The sequence below is a fragment of the Podarcis vaucheri genome (assembly GCF_965113315.1).
Source record: "Podarcis vaucheri genome assembly, chromosome: 10".
Lineage (NCBI taxonomy): Eukaryota > Metazoa > Chordata > Lepidosauria > Squamata > Lacertidae > Podarcis > Podarcis vaucheri.
The window spans coordinates 43,518,012-43,537,666 of record NC_138748.1 but is presented as its reverse complement, the minus strand read 5'-3'; the positions used below and the strand labels follow the sequence as shown (position 1 = coordinate 43,537,666).

The 19,655-nt window shown below is 43.3% G+C and overlaps 1 protein-coding gene across 5 annotated transcripts in view; it reads left to right on the top strand.

Annotated features, from left to right (window-relative positions):
• The window catches only part of ZC3H7B (zinc finger CCCH-type containing 7B), a 49,994-nt gene that overhangs the window by 25,547 nt on the left and 4,792 nt on the right, over positions 1-19,655 (top strand). For 4 of the 5 annotated variants that reach the window (XM_082241281.1, XM_082241283.1, XM_082241280.1 and 1 more), the window contains exons 17-22: positions 2,707-2,792; positions 10,824-10,957; positions 13,487-13,592; positions 15,945-16,053; positions 17,656-17,786; positions 18,741-18,904. In XM_082241281.1, the coding sequence (XP_082097407.1) occupies positions 2,707-2,792; positions 10,824-10,957; positions 13,487-13,592; positions 15,945-16,053; positions 17,656-17,786; positions 18,741-18,904 (730 nt within the window). Of the gene's footprint in view, positions 1-2,706; positions 2,793-10,823; positions 10,958-13,486; positions 13,593-15,944; positions 16,054-17,655; positions 17,787-18,740; positions 18,905-19,655 lie in introns of those variants that run through there. The other variant, XR_014224245.1, reaches the window with a different exon arrangement.

Sequence of the window (19,655 nt, the reverse complement as noted above, 5' to 3'; positions counted from 1 at the left end):
TTCGTGTCCTGTTTCTTTCATGTGTTGGAAAAGAGAGGAAGTTTTTTCTTCTTTTTTGACGGCATTCTTGTGTTCTGCGATACGTGCATTTATTCGTCTGTTTGTTTGTCCAATGTACGTGGCTGGGCAGACTTTGCAGGGTATTTCATAGACCCCTTGGTTTTCCAGCTGGATTTTGTCTTTTGGGTTTCTGAGGATATTGGCTATTTTTTGGTTGGTGCAGAAGGCTGTTTTGATATTGTGTTTATGGAGGATTTTGCTGATTTTGTCTGTAGTGCCCTTGATATAAGGAAGGAGGGCCATGCCATTGTTTTCTTCTGTGTCTTGGTTTTTGGGGGGTGTTTCTTTTTGGATTAGCTTCGTAACCCTGTTTTTCTGGTATCCATTGGCGATTAACACATTTGAGAGATTCTGTAACTCAGTTGTCAAGTGGTCTTTGTCAGCCAGGCGTTTGGTTCTGGAGATGAGAGTCTTGGCTACGGAGAGTCTTGGAAGGAGTTAGTAACGTGTGAAGCGATGGATTCTGCATAGGGCTGAAGTTGCTTAGCAACTTCAGCCCTATGCAGAATCCATCGCTTAGCAACTTCAGCCCTATGCAGAATCCATCGCTTCACACGTTACTAACTCCTTCCAGTTCATAGAAACAATAAAGAAGCAATACCTACATCCCGATGACCTACTTGTGAGCTTCGATGTTGTATCTCTCTTCACTCAAGTGCCCATTAATGAAGCCTTGACAGCCATTCAAAACAAATACAACCCCCCCAAATACATCCTGGACCTGACCAACCACTGCCTAACCAACACGTACTTCATCCACAATGGACAAAGATACAAACAGATAGAAGGAGCACCTATGGGATCACCCCTCTCACCGGTCATCGCAAATTTGTACATGGAACACTTTGAAACCAATGCTTTAGACAAGTCAGAACACAAACCCAAACTTTGGCTCAGATATGTTGACGACACCTTTGTAATTTGGCCACACGGGAAAGAAAAACTAGATAGCTTCCTCACACATCTCAACAGCCTACACCCCAAAATACAATTCACTATGGAAATAGAAGACAACAACCAACTCCCCTTTCTTGACGTCCTAATCTACAAAAAACCTGATGGCTCTCTAGGACACACTATCTACCGGGAAAAAACACACACCAACCGCTACTTACATGCACAATCACACCACCACCCTGCACAAATAAACTCCGTAGCCAAGACTCTCATCTCCAGAACCAAACGCCTGGCTGACAAAGACCACTTGACAACTGAGTTACAGAATCTCTCAAATGTGTTAATCGCCAATGGATACCAGAAAAACAGGGTTACGAAGCTAATCCAAAAAGAAACACCCCCCAAAAACCAAGACACAGAAGAAAACAATGGCATGGCCCTCCTTCCTTATATCAAGGGCACTACAGACAAAATCAGCAAAATCCTCCATAAACACAATATCAAAACAGCCTTCTGCACCAACCAAAAAATAGCCAATATCCTCAGAAACCCAAAAGACAAAATCCAGCTGGAAAACCAAGGGGTCTATGAAATACCCTGCAAAGTCTGCCCAGCCACGTACATTGGACAAACAAACAGACGAATAAATGCACGTATCGCAGAACACAAGAATGCCGTCAAAAAAGAAGAAAAAACTTCCTCTCTTTTCCAACACATGAAAGAAACAGGACACGAAATTAATTTTGCAGATTCCAAATTGCTCTTTAACATGGAACATCACCACAAGAGAATAATCATGGAAGCCATCGAGATAGAGAAACACCCTCACAACATGAACAAGCGTGACGACACGTCCCGCCTGCCAGACATCTGGAAATTAGCCCTCCCCACAAAAACCGACACCAGAACCAGAGGCACACAGAACGCCGTCACCAATCAACCACACCAGACCCAAACCCAGAGCCTCTCCACAGACATATTACAGACTCCATCCAGTAGCCAAACTATAGTGGCACCTCCGGATGCTGCACCCCCCTGCAATCCCTACACAGATCTGGCTGGCACAAGGCACAAAACCACAGCTCGCCCCTATACACGAAGCCAAGCCAGAGCACAACTAAATGCAGCACAGCCATCTTCTCAGAAAAACTCTTCACAAGCTCAAGAGGTCAAGACACGAAAGCTTTAGCAACTAATCTACACTTAATGACCCACCCAGTGGTATTCAGAATATCACTCATGAAATCACTCAAGATATCCCTCAAGTAATTAAGGAACAAAAGAAGAAAAGGCACACTAATCTAGGAACTTCCTCTCTGCCCAGAACGTTGGAGGCTATACACCACACCCCTCAACAGTATTTATAGGAACTCAAACACCAGATTCTGCTCTGTTCCAGTAACAAGAAGCCGAAAGCACCAGCCTGAAGATGACGAGTGAGACCTCGTCGAAACGTCGCACAGACACCCCGACTCTTACACGGGAAGACACCCGAAGACACCAAAACCTGCATATATATATATATATATATTTATATGGAGGGTGGGGTGTGTGTATGTGTGTGTACACACACACACACCACCCTTCATCAGAGATCTCAGGGTTGTTCACAATGAAATTACTTGAATCTCCCAAGTCTGTTGGTCCATTGCCTTTTTGAAGCACTACAAGTAAAACCATTGTTTTAAAAAATCTGAAAATATTCTGGAAGTTGGAAGCTCTTAATAGAAGACTTTATTATAATTCCAGGGATGACCCATGAAGATATTGTACAGGAATCCAAGAAGTACTGGCAACAGATGGAGGCACATGCCAGCAAGACTAACAGCAATATGGTAAGGAACTTCAAAGATCCAATGCCAATGGCTGTGTTTCATGAGAACACACATTCATTGATCAAAGGTAGACAGAGGTGTACTTTACTTCTGTACTTGTGTACATAAAATGTACACGAGCATTCCCTAATTTTTCCGCCCACACAGAAATTCCCAGAGAACATTGTGCATAGATAAACTCTGGCATTCACTAGCCTAAGATATGGTGGTGGTCACCAACTTGGCTCTAAAGGGAAATGGACAGGTTTGTGGTAGATATGGCTAACAGTTGCTTCTAGTCTTGATGACTATGTTGCCTTCAGTATCAGTTGCTGAGGATAGGGCTGTTGTTCTCATGTCTTCTTTGTGGGCTTCCCAGAGGCATATGATTCGCTACCATGAAGAACAGGGTGCTTGACCTACCAGAACTCTCTCTGTATTCTTTTGTGTGCCTTTGAGACAATAAGCAGTGACTCTCTCTGTATAGTGGCCCCCCAGGAGAGGGGTGAGATTGGCTGCTACTCCAGTATATTTGTATTATTAAATGGTATATGTATTTCTTTCCCTTCCTTGCTTTAAACTTCTCTCTCTCTCTCTCTCTCTCTCTCTCTCTCTCTCTCATTTGGAATATCATAGGGGTTAAAACATGTTGAAGGAGCTTCTTAAATGGAAATAATTGTTTTGCGAAAATAGCTCAAGGGTTGTTCTGTGTGTAAGACCACATTCCTAAACACATTTAGTGGCCAACAAGAGCCATTAGGCACAGTGGCACTAACTTCTCAGCAAGGATGAATTGGAATATGTTGCACATGTCCAAAATAGGATCCAGAATGGAGCAGTTGGACCTTGAGGCAGCTTTCAAGGAAGGGAGGAGGATGTTTATGGGCTGTATGGGCGAGTGGCTCTTCATACTGCAGTGCAGCCCGTGGGGGGGGGGTGGGCTTATTTTGGGTGGAGATCACGAGGTTTGCTGCAACTATTACTCTGACTTCTCTCCTTCCCACTCGGTTCCTTCAGCTGATCATGCCTGCCGGCATCTACCATGACGCTGTTAGAGGCAGCGCTATCTCATTTGTTCTTTGTGGTTGTTAAAAGTAACAGAAAAGAAATTATGCCCAGAAAGCCCCCCTGCCCTGGGACAAAATCAAATCACAGAAGCAAAATCCAGAAGCCATGGACCTTAGAAAAAATATAGTAATGAGTAGCTAAGTGCTTTGACCAAACTGCGGGAGGCAGTGGAAGACAGAAGCGCCTGGCGTGCTCTGGTCCATGGGGTCACGAAGAGTCGGACACGACTAAACGACTAAACAACAACAACAACAACAACAGCTAAGAGCACTCTTTCGAACCATGAACGGGGATCAGATTTGATTCTTGGAAGATTATGGCTTGTGGGAGGGCTGTTGATCTATAGGATGAGGTTCAAAAGCCAAGTGGCAGCTTTTTATTTTTTTAATTTTTATAATTTTCATTTATATAAATTACAACAATTATTCAATCATAATTTTAACATTTAAAACTCTGACTCCCTTCCTCCTCTTTCTATGGTTCTTTACATTTCTTTTCATCTTCCTACATACTCCAAATTATCTCAACATATTATTTCATATATCTACAGTGGTACCTCGGGTTAAGTACTTAATTCGTTCCGGGGGTCCGTACTTAACCTGAAACAGTTCTTAACCTGAAGCACCACTTTAGCTAATGGGGCCTCCTGCTGCTGCCACGTCGCTGGAGCACAATTTCTGTTCTTATCCTGAAGCAAAGTTCTTAGCCCGAGGTAATATTTCTGGGTTAGCGGAGTCTGTAACCTGAAGCGTATGTAACCTGAAGCGTATGTAACCCGAGGTACCACTGTATTCCCATATATATCCCTTATATAGAGAGAGAGAGACTACAGGTTTTTACATTAATCCTGCCAATGTCTTAATCTGTTTACAGTTTGTTTGTAAATACTCAGTAAACTATTTCCATTCCTTTCTTTAAAAAATTGTTAAATTGCTATCTTGATTTCTTATTCTCCGAGTAAGTTTTGCCATTTCTGCCTTGTCCCATTAACTTCTATATCCATTCTTCTCTCGCTGGGACCTCTTCTTCCTTCCATTTTTGGACAAATAACTTTCTTGCAGCTGTGGTTGCATACATAAATCAATTTCTATACTGTTTAGGTAGTTCTGATCCCATAATTCCCAAAAGAATAGCTTCTGGTTTCCAAGTGGCAGCTTTGAAAGTACTATTGTGCGATAATAACCTGCTACCCTCCTCCTGGGTTTCATTTTGGAGTCCTGGAGAAGTGCTTAGCTGATGAGTAACAAAAGGAGCCCAGCCCTGGCATTGGATTAAAACAGCTCTTGAACTAGAATACTAAGTTCTTTGACCTTTAATGACTTTCAGAAGGTGTGGTTAGTAAGAAGAGAAAGGGAGGGGAGGGGAGACTCATCATTTAGAAGTTGTTAGATTAAAATGCTAAATAATATTTCCTACCACTTGGTGTCTCTTTTTCCTTCTGTCAGTCAGTTTCAGCATAGAAGGGACATGTTATGGCTTGTCCAGCACATACAGGATTGTGGTTTCATGCTACTATAACAATGGGGTCAATAACCAAACTGCGCAGCTACATCATACTTTTCAGAGAAGAGCACGGGTGGAAGGTTTGAGGCAGCACAGATGCAAGGAAGGATCAGGCAAGAGCTGGGGAAGAGGGCAGTTGGGGTGTTGTGGTAGCCGATGAAACAAATTAAACTCTGGATGCTCTCCCACCACCATTTACTTCCATGGTGGTTTAAGCTGGCACACATGTAGCCATTAAGGAAATGAATGGTCTGCATTGTCCAGTCTCATGATGTGGGGCTGAGAGTTTTCTTCCCTTTTGCTTTTTTAAACACATCTCTGTTTCTGATTTAGAAAATTGCACGCACACAAAACCATTTTCTTTACGGTGTGCTTCATGCTCATCCTGGCAATTATCCATGCATTGGGGAAGAAGCAAGCTTGAGGACCAGAGGGATGGGAAGGAGCTGTCTGGTAGAAGGTGTTGACCAGACCTAGAGCCTTTTTTGGTTTGGGGAAAGGAGGGAGGTGTTGCTGTTTCAGCATTCGAGCTTTGATTCATACCCTCCGACATGCCATAGAGGAAAATTGGGATGCACATCTTTTGGTGACTCGTGCGAGAGCATGCCCCCCCCAAAAAAGTGTCTTTCGGGGCTGTGCTCTCGCTGAGCCAAAACGGGACATCCCAGGATCCAATCAGAAGCCAGGATGGCTTCTGTAATTCTGGGATGTCCCTAGGACAGTCGAGGGGTGTGATGATGCCCAAGTACTTCCATGCTGAAGGTGGAGGGGACATGTTCCCAATGAGAAGAGAAAGAACAAGTAGGAGTAGTAAATTATTAGGTGCCATGGTGGAGGAATGCAGCAGAAGCAGAATTGGGACAGTGAAGGCATAGCCTAGTATCAGCTAGAGCAGACAGGGAGGAGCGGCCTTTTCCTCTGACAAGAGAAACAGCCTATCTCCGTGTCGTGGGGGAGGCATTCAGAAAGCATGAGGAACACATGCAGCTTATGAGACCATTTTGAAGGCTGGGCTAAGAGTCCCCCACCCCCCATGGCTGGTTATACAAGGGAGAAGGTGGCCTTGGGCAACTCACACATTACTTCTCTGAGGCTGCAGCCTTCCAGACCTGGATCCCTTCATTTCTAATATCTGCGGACATGTAATATTTGGGGGTACATTCAAGCCAAGGATGCTGAAGAAGTGCTGGACTGTTTTTCTGAATCTCGCCATCCCTTTGTGAAATAAAACATTCAATCCATCCTCCATGATGGGAGTTGGAAGTCCAGTAGCATCTGGAGGGTCAAAATTCCACCATCTCTGAGCCTAGTGGGGTGTCTTGAACTATGTCAGAAATGTTCAGTTAGTAAGAAATGCTGCTGTGAAAAGCACAGCTGATAGCAATGAAGAATTTTAAAAAATGTTGGTGTGGGCATGTTCAGAACATGCTTGTTGCTGATACCCTGCTAATTAAACAGGGTCCTGCATGACACTGATATATAGCATGCTTGTAGCTTTTGAAATGGAAGGGGATTTCAAATATAACTAACCAGTCCCAGATGGGTTCACTGTGGTTATGTCCAAGCCGAGGAAGCCATCCTACCAGCTTTTAGCTAATTCTCAAAGAAAGTAGCAACAGTTCAGTGGTGCAGAGGGCTAAGCAACCAACAGTGGAAAGTTTGTTTTTGCCTTTCTTTTTCTCCAGTCTAAGCAGGTTAATTTGGCATAATGCTTATTCAGCTGTGCTTCCAGCTAAATAACTCTTGCATGGAGAGGGCGTGGGGGAACTTCTGTGGGGAGAGGGATGATGCAGAGTCACATTAGGGGGGTGGGTTCTGTCTCCCCAGAATTCCCTTATTTGTGTGCACTCTGCTCTTGGGCTAAGATGACTTTGGTTCAGAAAAACTAAATAACAGGATGACATGCTGTCTTGCTACTTTCACAGATTGCAAAATCACCTGACATTTTCTAAGCTGTGAAGTTGTCTGGAAACTAATTGCACAATGCCTGAATGCGTTCATTTTTTGATATACCTGGAACAGCCATTCTGTATAGCCAGCTTCATTCTGAACCGCCAGTAAATAATGCCGGGCTGAGTTGCTTTTTTTGGCAACTAAATATGTGTGAATAATTGGGAACAGCTGGAGAAGAGTTAACAGAGTTAGGGAAAGGTTACAAGAGAATAATACTCTTGCATATCTAAGTGAAATCAGACCCATCCCACATTTCTAGAATTGGCCTTCAACCATTGTTCTATCTAGCTCAGTACTGTGTACACGGACTGGCAGCAACTCTCCAAAGTTTCCATTGGGGAGCATTCCCAGTCTTCCCTAGAGATGCCAGGGATTGAAATTGGGACTTTCTGCAGGCAGAACGGATGTCCTGCTACTGAGCTACAGATATTTCCCCAAAGCATACTCAGTGACTACTCAGGGATGGTAAAAGAATGAAAACTAGAGGGAGGGAGAAATGGAATGGAATATCCTGAAAGAAATCATAGCTGGCTGGCTGGAATTCTGAAAGAAGCTCACCCTACTTCAACATTTTGTTGGTGATCTTATTCGCATGCTCTACCACTGATCCACTGCTCTCTTTCTCGTTGTGGCATGCCTTCTGCCTTATTTGGAATAACAAATCAAAGCATTGCTGTGCCAAAGCTTTTAATCATGTGGCTGGTATGGTTTAGTTGCCAACTAGATCTTGTAATGTTGGCCCCATAACAATGCAGCTGCTAATCTGAAGCCAGTTGGGCTGAGTTAATTCATGGCATGCTTAGGAACCTCTAATTTCCATGCAACATTGACTAATTTATTAGCAATCTGTCAGGTATGTGTCTTGCTGTTACAAATACAGTCATGCACAGTTGATGCTTTGGCTTCTTTTAGTTCCTTTTACCTTTGCAAAGATGTATTTACCTGGCAAGGATGCATATGCTTCTCAGCTTTGGGCTACTCACCTGAAAAGACCTGTTCAGTTTGTGCTTGCCTCATGTTCTTGGAAGCTTCTAATGTTTAGAAGGAGCTTTTCAAAGCCTTTGATGAGGGTGTGAAAAGACTGGAGGCAGCGATTATTAGATAGATACCTAAGGGATGAATTCCATCTGCAACAATGACTTATATGGATTTATTTGGTGAGAGGGCCTTGATGGCAGCTTTCCCCATGGCTAATTAACACTGTAGAAATAGGTGTCTAGTAGGCTTGGCTAATAGGGATAGCTGTTTTTGTTCCAGGAGTTTGTGTTTTGTCATAGTTACTCTTTTTGCACTATACCTCCTGCACTAATCTGGATTAGCCCTGCTTTTCCATTTGTTCTTGCGGTGATCAGCATGGCGATTGGTACAATCTGTACATATGTGACTTGTGACACCAGCCTGGTGCATTTACCCAGGGCACCTGAGTCTTTAGAAACTCTCTCCAGAATTACACACATGTAAAACTTTAAACCCTCCTTCTAGGCTTGGTCTAAGGCAGGGTCCACTCTCTGTGGAGATTTCCTTGGCCTCAGTTGGTGTGCTCTGGCTACCTGATTCAGGTGGCTCTCCTTATCTGAGAGTAAAGACTCAGTGGAGCTTGTTTTGAGTTGATGCTGCATAATCCTACACAAAACAGTGTGGCTGAACAAATTGCTCGAGATCAGCATTCTTTGCGTTTTGCACTCCTAAAGCACTTGGCACCCTGAGTAACTCATTTGTCCTAGACCCCTGGTGTGTGTTTTATTTTATTTTAAGTTCCATGAGTTTGTTTATAAAGAAAAGCAGCATTTCCCCCCCCCCAACATTGCAGTCAAAGGAATGAGGATTGTATGTGCGTATTGTGTTCAATGTTCTTTTTTCCTATTGAGGTGGCAAGAACCATAACAATGTGAACCCTCTTTTCTTCCTCCTCCCCCAGCCAACACACATTTTCTACACTAAATTACCACCACCAATTGCATGAATCTGTGATCTCCTGTCCTGGGGTAACTATCTCTCCATATATCTCAGCCTCTGACTTCTCCCTCCTGCCACTGTTTCTTTCCAAATTCTAAGTTGGCACAAATTGCCTTTAAATTATTAGCAGCTCTTTTCTCTTCTACTCAAATTGTTAGTCATTCAGAGCTGAAGTATCATTCTTAATATGTTGCTCAGGCAGAGAATTCCATCAAGTAATATTTTCTGCCCCCAATGTTGTAAAAGATGATATAGTTTATATATGCACATTAAACTGCCTAACAGCGTCCATGTCACCCAGGAGACCGCAGCTGCAGAGATAAGAAAAGAAGAGTTGTTCCGTTATCTGAAGAGGTCCCTTCCTGGTTCACATGGAGAAGTCATTTTCAACAGAGCCCACCAATGGAAGCGCACAGCTGTATTGAGGCAGCACTGGGTGTTGAAATTTTGCACCCGCTAACAATTTTGTGTCCAGGGCAACTGCCACTGCAGGCTCCCCCCCCCCCAATGCTATGCCACTGCTGTGTTTCTCAGGGACGCAGGTGGCCTCTTGGGCTTGCCGATCGGAAGGTTGGTGGTTCTAATCCCTGCAACGGGGTAAGCTTCCATTGCTCTGTCCCAGCTCCTGCCAACCTAGCAGTTCGAAAGCATGCCAGTACAAGTAGATAAATAGGTACCGCTGCAGCAGGAAGGTAAACAGCATTTACATGCACTCTGGTTTCCGTAACAGTAAACCAGAAGCAGTTTAGTCATGCTCGCCACACAACCCGGAAAGCTGTCTGTGGACAAACACCGTCTCCCTCGGCCTGAAAGTGAGATGAGCGCCACAACCCCATAGTCGCCTTTGACTGGACTTAACCGTCCAGGAGTCCTTACGTTCCTCAGTTTTGCTATGTATGTGCATTTTAGAATGGGTGTGTCATGTGCAATGTTTGCAACCCCTGCAGGAAGTGAAGTGAGTCCAAGCCCAGGACTGTAAAGATCATATAGGCCCAATTTATGCCCTTAGAGCCCAATCTATTGATTAGGTACTGTGCTGAACCAGTGGGCAAAAAACAACAACCGTTCCTGTAGGAATGCAATTGTAAATTCAACAGCATGGATCATAAAAAGAGTTGTTTTTTTACTGTGAGTTTTGCATTGTGCCATTTCATTATCTCCAACACCACATCCCACAATACTAGAAAACAGAAGTAGGTGGCTTATTAGCTTCTTCAATAGCATGAAACAGAGTCTGTGGAGAGAGAGAAAGAGAGAGCGCTTTATCTTTATCTTCAGTCCTTACTTATGATATCCTTTACCTTTTCAAATAACGGGATTTTTGTCTGTAAATTATCAGCAAAGGCTATTTACTTATATATCAATATCCATTCTAATGTAATTTTATCTTACTGTTTTTACTGTTAGGATCTGTTTTTGCAGTCTTGTTTTGTCGCTTGCTTTATTCTGCAGTTCTCATAAAAGAACATACGTGTAAAAATGTGTATTGTCTTAGTAAATCTAGCTTGTCCAATTTTGTGGATGCAGCAACTCCCTCCACCAACTTTGTTCCTTCCTCCTTCCCGATATCAGGCTTCTGCGAGGACTCCCACGTCAAGCACTTTCGACCTTCAAATGAAATTTGTTTGTGGCCAGTGCTGGAGGAATGGGCAGGTGGTAGAACCAGACAAGGACCTCAAGTACTGTAGTGCCAAAGCTCGCCACTGGTAGGTGCCCTTACCTATTCTACTGCCTGTAGAATGTTTTCCTACCATAGATTTTGTGGCGTGCTTTTATTTAGACAATTGCTGTGGTTTTCTAGGGTTTTGTTTTTATTCCTTGTAGACTATAAAATGTATTTGTGGTCATTTTTGAACTGAGTCAGTGCCAGGCATACCTACTCTTGTGGAGGAAGCTGTGTGGAGAAAAAACATGGGGAAAAGGGAGATTAAAAATGATGCAGAGTTTATGGGCCAATTACTTACGGGTCTGTATTGTTTTAATACAATGTTTCCCAAAGTTTTGATAATGGGACAGGTGCAACCCCCATTTTGAAAATGGAGGTATACTGAGGCGTTCCCAAAGTAAAGGAAGGATTGAACTCTGATTAATAAGAATACACACAGAGGCTTGAACCAGCAAGACTCTGGGAAGCGTGCGTATAATAATCTCTCTCCCTCTACCCCACGACCCAGGTTGTTTTATTCACAAAAGAACTTTTTTACAGAGTGTTCATAAGAACGAATCAGACTTCTTCTGAGCATTTCAATAAACCCCAAGTTGGGAAAATTTAAACTACCAAAACTAATTAAGCACGCATATGGCGATCATTATCACTTTCAGCTGAGATCTGTTTCCTGGCCCTAAGATTAACATCCTAAGATTAACATATCATATACATCAGAAGAAGCTGCCCACTATCTTTGATGACCCAAGATGCCTGCCTGCAGGACGTGACTTGTCAAGAAAGAGAAATGGAACAGGGATGCAGAGGTGTGGATTGATCAAGAATCATATCAAAATAGTTTAAACCCAGTAAACGCAATGCTTTCATTGCTGACACAGATGGCTTACTCTATATTTATAATTCCTCATAGCAATCCCACCTGGAGGAGGAACCGGCAAGCCACTCCAGTATCCTTGCCAAGAAAACTCCATGGACAAAGACAACAGCAATCACACCTGATCACTACAGTATACTTCAGCTTTGCACTAAAAAAGATTACTATAAATGCTTGATTAACTTGTAAAGCGATAGGCAGGGAGTTTGAAGCCAGCCCATTTTGATTCTGCTTCCCAACGTCTTACCCTTTCCTTTGCCTAGGAAGCACGGTTGCTTCCCTAAGTAGGCAATGTGTCAGGGATTCCCCCATGCCTGACAGCTCTAGCACAGGTTGCATCTGGGGAATCCTTGTGCATTATTAGTCTGTCCTTCAGGGTTATGTCAATGATCATATTCTGGCAAAAAGGCAGAAACGGGTGCTGTCTGCTGCCTCCCCACTCAGAAGGTATGCACCGTGCCTGCACACACCTTCAATAAGCCTTCTAAAATCTTTATCCTAGTTGGTGCCTGTCCTGGCCCTGAATGGATTGTGTGTATTTGTTGTTGTTTTATATTTATAGTGGTTGTTTTTCAAAATTGTTTACATACACAATTGCTTTTTAAATTGTTTTTATATACAGTCGTACCTTGGAAGTTGAATGGAATCCGTTCCAGAAGTCTGTTCGACTTCCAAAGCGTGGCTTCTGATTGGCTGGAGGAAGCTCCTGCAACCAGTCGGAAGCTCCATCGGTTGTTCAGTTTCCAAAAACAGTATGCAAACTGGAACAGTCACTTCCAGATTTGCAGTTTTTGGGAGCCAAAATATTCGAGAACTAAGCTGTTCAAAAACCAAGGTATGACTGTAGCCAAGTTTTATATTTGTTGTTATAGTGTAAATCATTTTGAGATGCCTCTTGAGGAGTAGCAAGGGTAAACAAATAAGGATATAGTGAGATAGATGCCACCAATGATTATTTAGATATTAGATTTATATCCCATCTTTCCTCTGTGGCGCTTAAGAGATAGTCTCCCTCCCATTCAGGCATTGCTACTCTGCTTTAGGAAGGTGCCTTCACACACTGCCACAGACCTGGACATAGTAGCTGCTTAAGTTTTCAAGGCCTAATTCTCTCTCTCTCTAATGGCACACTAGCGTGCCCCGACACGCAGTTCTGAAAACTCTTCCTTATTCTATAAATCATACAATCTATGTGATACAGGACCAGATGATCTGCCTCATAAGGCTTTTCTTATCTGCTATTGCTTCACACAGTTTATTTTGGTGATCAATTGTTGTGTGTTGTCCTCCCCACCCTGCCCATGTGGTTTGTGGCACAGAGCTTTCCTTCTTTCTAACAGGGAATTTTGGATTCATTAGCTCAGTCTGTACAGTGGCACCTCAGGTTAAGTACTTAATTCGTTCCGGAGGTCCGTTCTTAACCTGAAACTGTTCTTAACCTGAAGCACCACTTTAGCTAATGGGGCCTCCTGCTGCCGCTGTGCCGCCGGAGCACGATTTCTGTTCTCATCCTGAAACAAAGTTCTTAACCCGAGGTACTATTTCTGGGTTAGCAGAGTCTGTAACCTGAAGCATATGTAACCTGAAGTGTATGTAACCCGAGGTACCACTGTACACCAGTTGTCATGAAAGCCAGACTCTGCTCATAATGGAACATTTTCTGAGCATCTTTTTTGGTTCCCCCTCCCCTCGTAGTTGGACCAAGGAGCGCCGTGTGCTGCTTGTGATGTCCAAAGCAAAGAAGAAGTGGGTGTCTGTCCGACCATTGCCTTCCATCCGCAATTTCCCTCAGCAATACGATGTGAGTATCCCTGTTGTTTTGCAGATGGCGCTTAACATAAGAACATCATCGGAACCTGCAGGATCAGGCACAACTAGTCCAGCACTGTTCTTACAGTGGCCAGTCAGTTGCCTATTGGAAGCCACAAGCAGAACTGGAGCATAGTAGCATTTTCCCCACTTGTGTTTCCCAGGAACTGGTATACATAGGCAAACTGCTTCTGGCAGCAATGGTAGACCATCACCATCCTGCTTATTAGTTGTTGATTGCCTTATCCTCCATGAACTTCTCTAATCCTCTTTTGAAGCCAGCCAAGCTTATGGCCACCACTGCTTTCTGTAGGCGTGAATTCCCTAGTTGTTTGTATTTATTTTATTTTATTTTTATTTTTATTTTTATTTTTATTTTTATTATTACACATACTACTCCTCCTCAGCTCAGGGCAGTTCACAGAATAAAGTAAAGGATAAAAACAAGAAAACAATTTAGACAAAACAGCAAAACAATACCCCCCCCTTCCCACAGACACATTTAAAAGGCTGTAGAATATTAATCAGCCAAAGGCCTGGTTAAAGAGGAAGGTTTTCAGCTGGTGCATAAAAATATATAATGAAGGTGCCAGGCGAACTAAGTGCTGTGTGAAGAAATGCCCTTTTTTTGGCTGCCCAGAAACTTGGATGCCTCTTGAGTTTTAGTATTATGAGAGAGGGAGAAAACTTTTCTCTGTCCACTTTCTCACTGTGCATCATTCTTTATATCTGTCGTGTATCTTACTCGCCTTTTCTCTAAGAAGCCCCTTGAGCTCTGTATGGAGTGAGAAGGGAGCCAGAATACAGAAGCCGAAGGAGGAAGAGAAAGTTATTGTTAGACAAAAAACAGGTGCTGGTTGAAGGCCAAGATTAGTGGTGCAATAATGAAAGAATATTTTGACACCCGTTGAAATCACCCATGCAAATTTGGTGGTTTTAATTAAAATCCTTGTTCCAGGAAAGACTGGTTGGCTCTGGAATCGGGTATAGCATTTCACCTTGGGTTACCCTCCTCTAATTCAGAGTGCTGTGTGTGTGAAAAGAAGCTGGTGACATTCCTCAGTTTGTTTACTGCCAGAGAAGGTGTGGCACTAGCTCCTGGGCTTGAAGATGAAGTGACTTCAAGTCAATTCAAGGATTTGGAAAGCACTGCTCATTCAAAAAAGAAGAAAACTATCAAGAGGAGCTCTTAATGTTAAACCCAGTTGTGGGTGAACATGTTGCAAAACTTTTTTGTATCCCTTTTTCCTAAGGGGAGGGAAGACTCAAAACGACCAACAATATTTGGTAAATAATGAGCAAGCAATACATGCACGTGTGTATATTCACACATCAATGTTCATATCTAGGCTTTTCATGTGCCCCTAGAGTCAAATGCCTCCTTGCTTTAGTAGAGTTTTCTATAAAAATCATCCAATCCCTTTTTTAAAAGACTTGTATTCTGTTGCAAAAGGAAATAACTGTGCTTCAAAAATGGTTGCTACAAGGAAGTGAATAATTTTACTGCTGTACTTCTGTTGATGAACCGCTGGCCCACCAGACGTTATTGGAATCCAACTCCCGGCCAATGGACTCCAACTCTTGGCCAGTGGTCAGGGGATGATGGGATTTGTAGTCCAACAACATCTGGAGACCACAAGTTCCCCACCCTTGGCTAAGGGAATAGTTTTTGTTTACTTTGTTGGAATTGTTCATTAAATCTGTTTCTAATCCGAGTGTCTGTTGTCTATTTCCTTTGAGCACAAAGCCAACATCTTCTGTTTCCATGAGTGAGTAAGGATGAGGAAGAGACGTTAAAAACAATTGCTTTGGAAATCATTCTCCTAGAGCATAGCATGATTTTCACTGTGGGTGAGGAATGGGCAGTTGTGCTGTAGCCTGCTCAGGTTGTGGTCTTTTCAAGAAATGAAGAGGCTTTGTGGTAGAAACAAGAACTGAAAAGTGAGATATGAGGGAAAGGGAAAACGTTAGCAGTATGTCTTTGGAGGAGAAGCTTTTCTTCAGTTCTCCTATATTTATATTTTAGTGTTTTCTATTCAACTCTGCAAACTAGGAGGTTCTTGGAGAGGTATTCAAGAAATCTGGCCTTGATTTGTCTCCATTTCCAGAAACGGAGAGAGGATGTGGTCCAGAGTAACTTTCTGATACGTTGGTATGTTATCAGTGCCTAGTCACAGATTTGCAGATACAGCCTGAAGCAGAATTAATTCGCAAAGCTTGCTTGTCCCCTTTTTGTTTGACTTGGCATCATTCTTGGCTACTTCATCCTTTTTTCTTTTGAGGGTGGAGGGTTTTTACCTTCTTTTTTAAGGTTGGTGTTTGTGTGTTTTCTATCTCTTTGCAGCTATGCATTCATGCCCAAAATGGCAGAAAGTGTCAGTATGTTGGAAACTGCTCTTTTGCCCACAGCCCTGAAGAGAGAGAGATGTGGACTTTCATGAAAGAAAATAAGAGTGAGTGGAATGTATGTTTGGGAGCAGGGGGAAATCTCTCTTCCATTCTAGTTCCCCCATACCCCCGTTTTTAGGAAAGCTACCTTGAGAGTGATGGACACACTGTGGCTTAGTGAAGATGTAAGTCTGGCTCCCTGAAAAGCATAGTTTCCAGACCAAGGGCTGGTCTTGTCAAACTTGCTCCTTCCTTCCCCTCTCCAGAGCAATTTCCCCTTCCTTCCCTGTGCTAATTGAAGTACTGCATTATGAGGACACCAATGTATAAAATAATTGGGAATCTTGTCTCTTTCCCCAGTTTAGGAAGGTGAGTTTGGAGCTCTGAGGGAGCTAAGAATGAGAGCTTATATAGCAGCGGGAGACTCCATTCCTGCCTAGCTTTCTCTGCCAGGCCCTGTTTTCAGGCACCTGCCTCCTGAATAGCCAAACATGCTGTTGGCCAAGCATGTTCTTGCCTTGTTTCTGCCTCCTCTATTATTGGAGCTCCAGGGGTGATGATTGGTGGAGGGATGGAATCCAAGAATTATTCAGGAATCTAGGCTACTGGTGTTATGAGCTTCGGTCCTGGGGCCAGGAGTTCTGAATCTGGCAGGTTTCCTGGCAGTGAAATCTGCTAGGGTGCTCTGCTCCTCTATGAAGAGGTTCCAGGTCTGAATAGGGCTAAACATGGATAGGATTAAAGCCGTGGCTTGAAATTGGTTTACAAACCATAGTTCCCTAAAACTATGGTTAATGTCAGGAAGGGGGTGCAGATGACTCCAGAGAGCAGAGGCGGGAGGAGTGGATGCACAAGACTTGACTCCCAATCCACCGATACCCGCAGTTTACAGAAGTCTGCTTTAAATAGGAACCGCACCATTGTGGGCTGGAATTGTATTCCAAAATGTCACACGCATGTATAGCTATCTTCTTCTCTGCCGGCTGAAACAGTGTCCTGCACCTAGTGCTATTTTATTTTTATTTTGTTTATTTATCGCATTTATATCTCACCTTCTGGGCAGCCTTCCAGGGGCCACATTCCAGTAATGAGCAGGGCCAGAGGCAAAAGTGGCTTTTAACTTTGTACAGTAGTCTAGTTTCTACACTCAGACACCTACCCCTCTCTATTCTTCATCTAGACAAGGGAGAGCTATTATCAGAGTCCAGGGTCAAATTCCACCCATCCAAAAACACCCAAGGGGGGGGGGGTTGAAGCTGGGTTGGTTGGCCTAGGGGTGTGGGGTGGAGAGAGTCCCAGGGCCCAGATAGAGAACCTTGGAAGTTCACATTTAGCTCCCATGCCTGAAGTTCCTCACGCCTGCCTTAAAAGAAAAAAGTATTTTTGTAAGTCCTTTCAGGTGTGGTGGGGCTTTGGCTCAGTGGCAGAGCACGTCTTTTGCATGTGGCAGGTCCCAGGTTCAAATCCAGGCATCTCTAGGTAGGGCTTCTAGAGAGACCCCTGTCTGAAATGCTGAAGAGCTGAGCTACAAGAATGCTAAGATAATACCAAACTAGATGAGCTCTTGCTCTGATTTTGGTATAAAGCAGCTTGTAAAGCTTTCCTCTTGGAGATATTGTGCTTGATATGATGGAAAGGAGGCTCCTCAAATTGATATTTCATTGCAGTTTTGGATATGCAGCAGACCTACGACATGTGGCTGAAAAAACACACTCCTGGGAAGCCGGGTGAGGGGACACCTCTGACATCGCGGGAAGGGGAGAAGCAGATCCAGATGCCCACTGATTATGCTGACATGGTAACATCTTTCTCTTGCGCAATCTGTCGCTTGCCATCCATAAGCTGGTTGATGGCCCATTGGGTGGAATGTTGCTGCTCCTGAAGATTTTGCTGTTTTTATGCTGGGGTTGTTGGAATGATTTTTATTGAGAGGTATTGTTTTGTATGTTATGCCGTTGCTCTTAGCAGCAAGCATTTAAGTCAAACAAATAATAAATATTGATTTTTTTATGAAGACAATGTACCATTTTAAAAAAAGAAATTGCATGTATTTTGCTGGAATGACATGAAGTCTTGGGAAGACCCAATCCTTGTATGAGTAGTGAAATATATGAAGGATTTAATGTTGACTCTATTTTATTACACCCCCACACACCCCTGTGCCCCTGCTCACTGTTTCACTTATCAGTCCCCCTGCCATTCTCCTCACATTAATCCCCAAGAGCTTCTCCTTGCCATCCCATGCAACTACAAAGGCTGCTTTTCACTTTCCCAGCCCCATTTCTGAAGTTACGGTACTTTTCTATTCTGTTCTGCAGCCCCATTTTGCACCTGTTTTCACCATCCTCATTGCCATCCCTCCTCCTCCCTCTCTTTTGCAGCCCCTTGCACCCAACTTTTCACATGCACCCCTTTTTTCCTCCCCCTCTTCCTTTTCTCTCCACCACTCCCCCCACAAAACCCAGAATATCTTTGGCAGTTGCAAAACATTTTGGAAAGTGGATAGTAAAGGAAAATCTAGTTGGTGATCAAATTATGAAACACATAGAACAATAGATTTCTTTTATTCTTATTTGAGCTATTTCTATACAGCTTAATTAGTGGAAATGTTTAAGTCATGGGCAAATTGGTTTTATTGAACACTAGGCATGGAGGTGGTTGGAGGAGCCCTTTCTAACCCTTTTATGGAGCAGTTGTTCAGTGAAACAGCAGGAAGTTAAAGAACTGTGTTCTCCTGTTATCTGATGGCTAGATGGGTTACCATTGCTGGCTTTGTGGGAAGAACAGCAACAGCAAGAAGCAATGGCAGCAACACATTCAGTCAGAGAAGCATAAAGAAAAAGTCTTCACATCGGAGAACGACTCCAGCTGCTGGAACTACCGTTTCCCAATGGGGGAGTTCCGGCTGTGTGAAAGGTACTGTGCACAAAACTACCCCCTTCTCATCTGGTTACATGTGCAGTTAATATGTAACTCCAGATTAATAAAGAGAACAGTCCTTGGCTTCAGCTCTTCCTCACCCCATTGCTGTCTAGCCTTACGAAGAGTTCTGAAGGACTCAGAAGCTTATGTACTGTTTTGTCACGTTTTGGTTGGCCTGGTAGAGTTATTGCCCTAATATTGATTTGGAATTTTCTAATGGGGCAGCACAGCTACTATTTACTTTTCCAGGCTAAATGTTTATTAGTAATAGGTGGAGAGGCGCATCTATTTATTTATTTTTAATAGGCGGAGAGCCAGCTTTTATTTACTGCTGCCAATTCACTCTCTAACTGCTGCCACCAGATGTCTGTACTACATTGTTTACCAACATCTTTAACTATATCTCAATAGCTGGTGAAATTCAGACATGGTACAAAACTGGCCAGTCGTGGCCAACTCTGGGGTTGCGGTGCTCATCTCGCTTTTTTGGCCGAAGGAGCCGGCGCACAGCTTCTGGGTCACGTGGCCAGCATGACTAAGCCGCTTCTGGGAAACCAGAGCAGCTCATGGAAACGCCGTTTACCTTCCCGCCAGAGCAGTACCTATTTATCTACTTGCACTTTGACATGCTTTCGAACTGCTAGTTTGGCAGGAGATAATAAAAGTAACAATATATAATTTACTATAAACTATAAAGGCATGATAAGTTTGCTGTTGTTTCTTTAAGACTTACTTATGTTTGCTT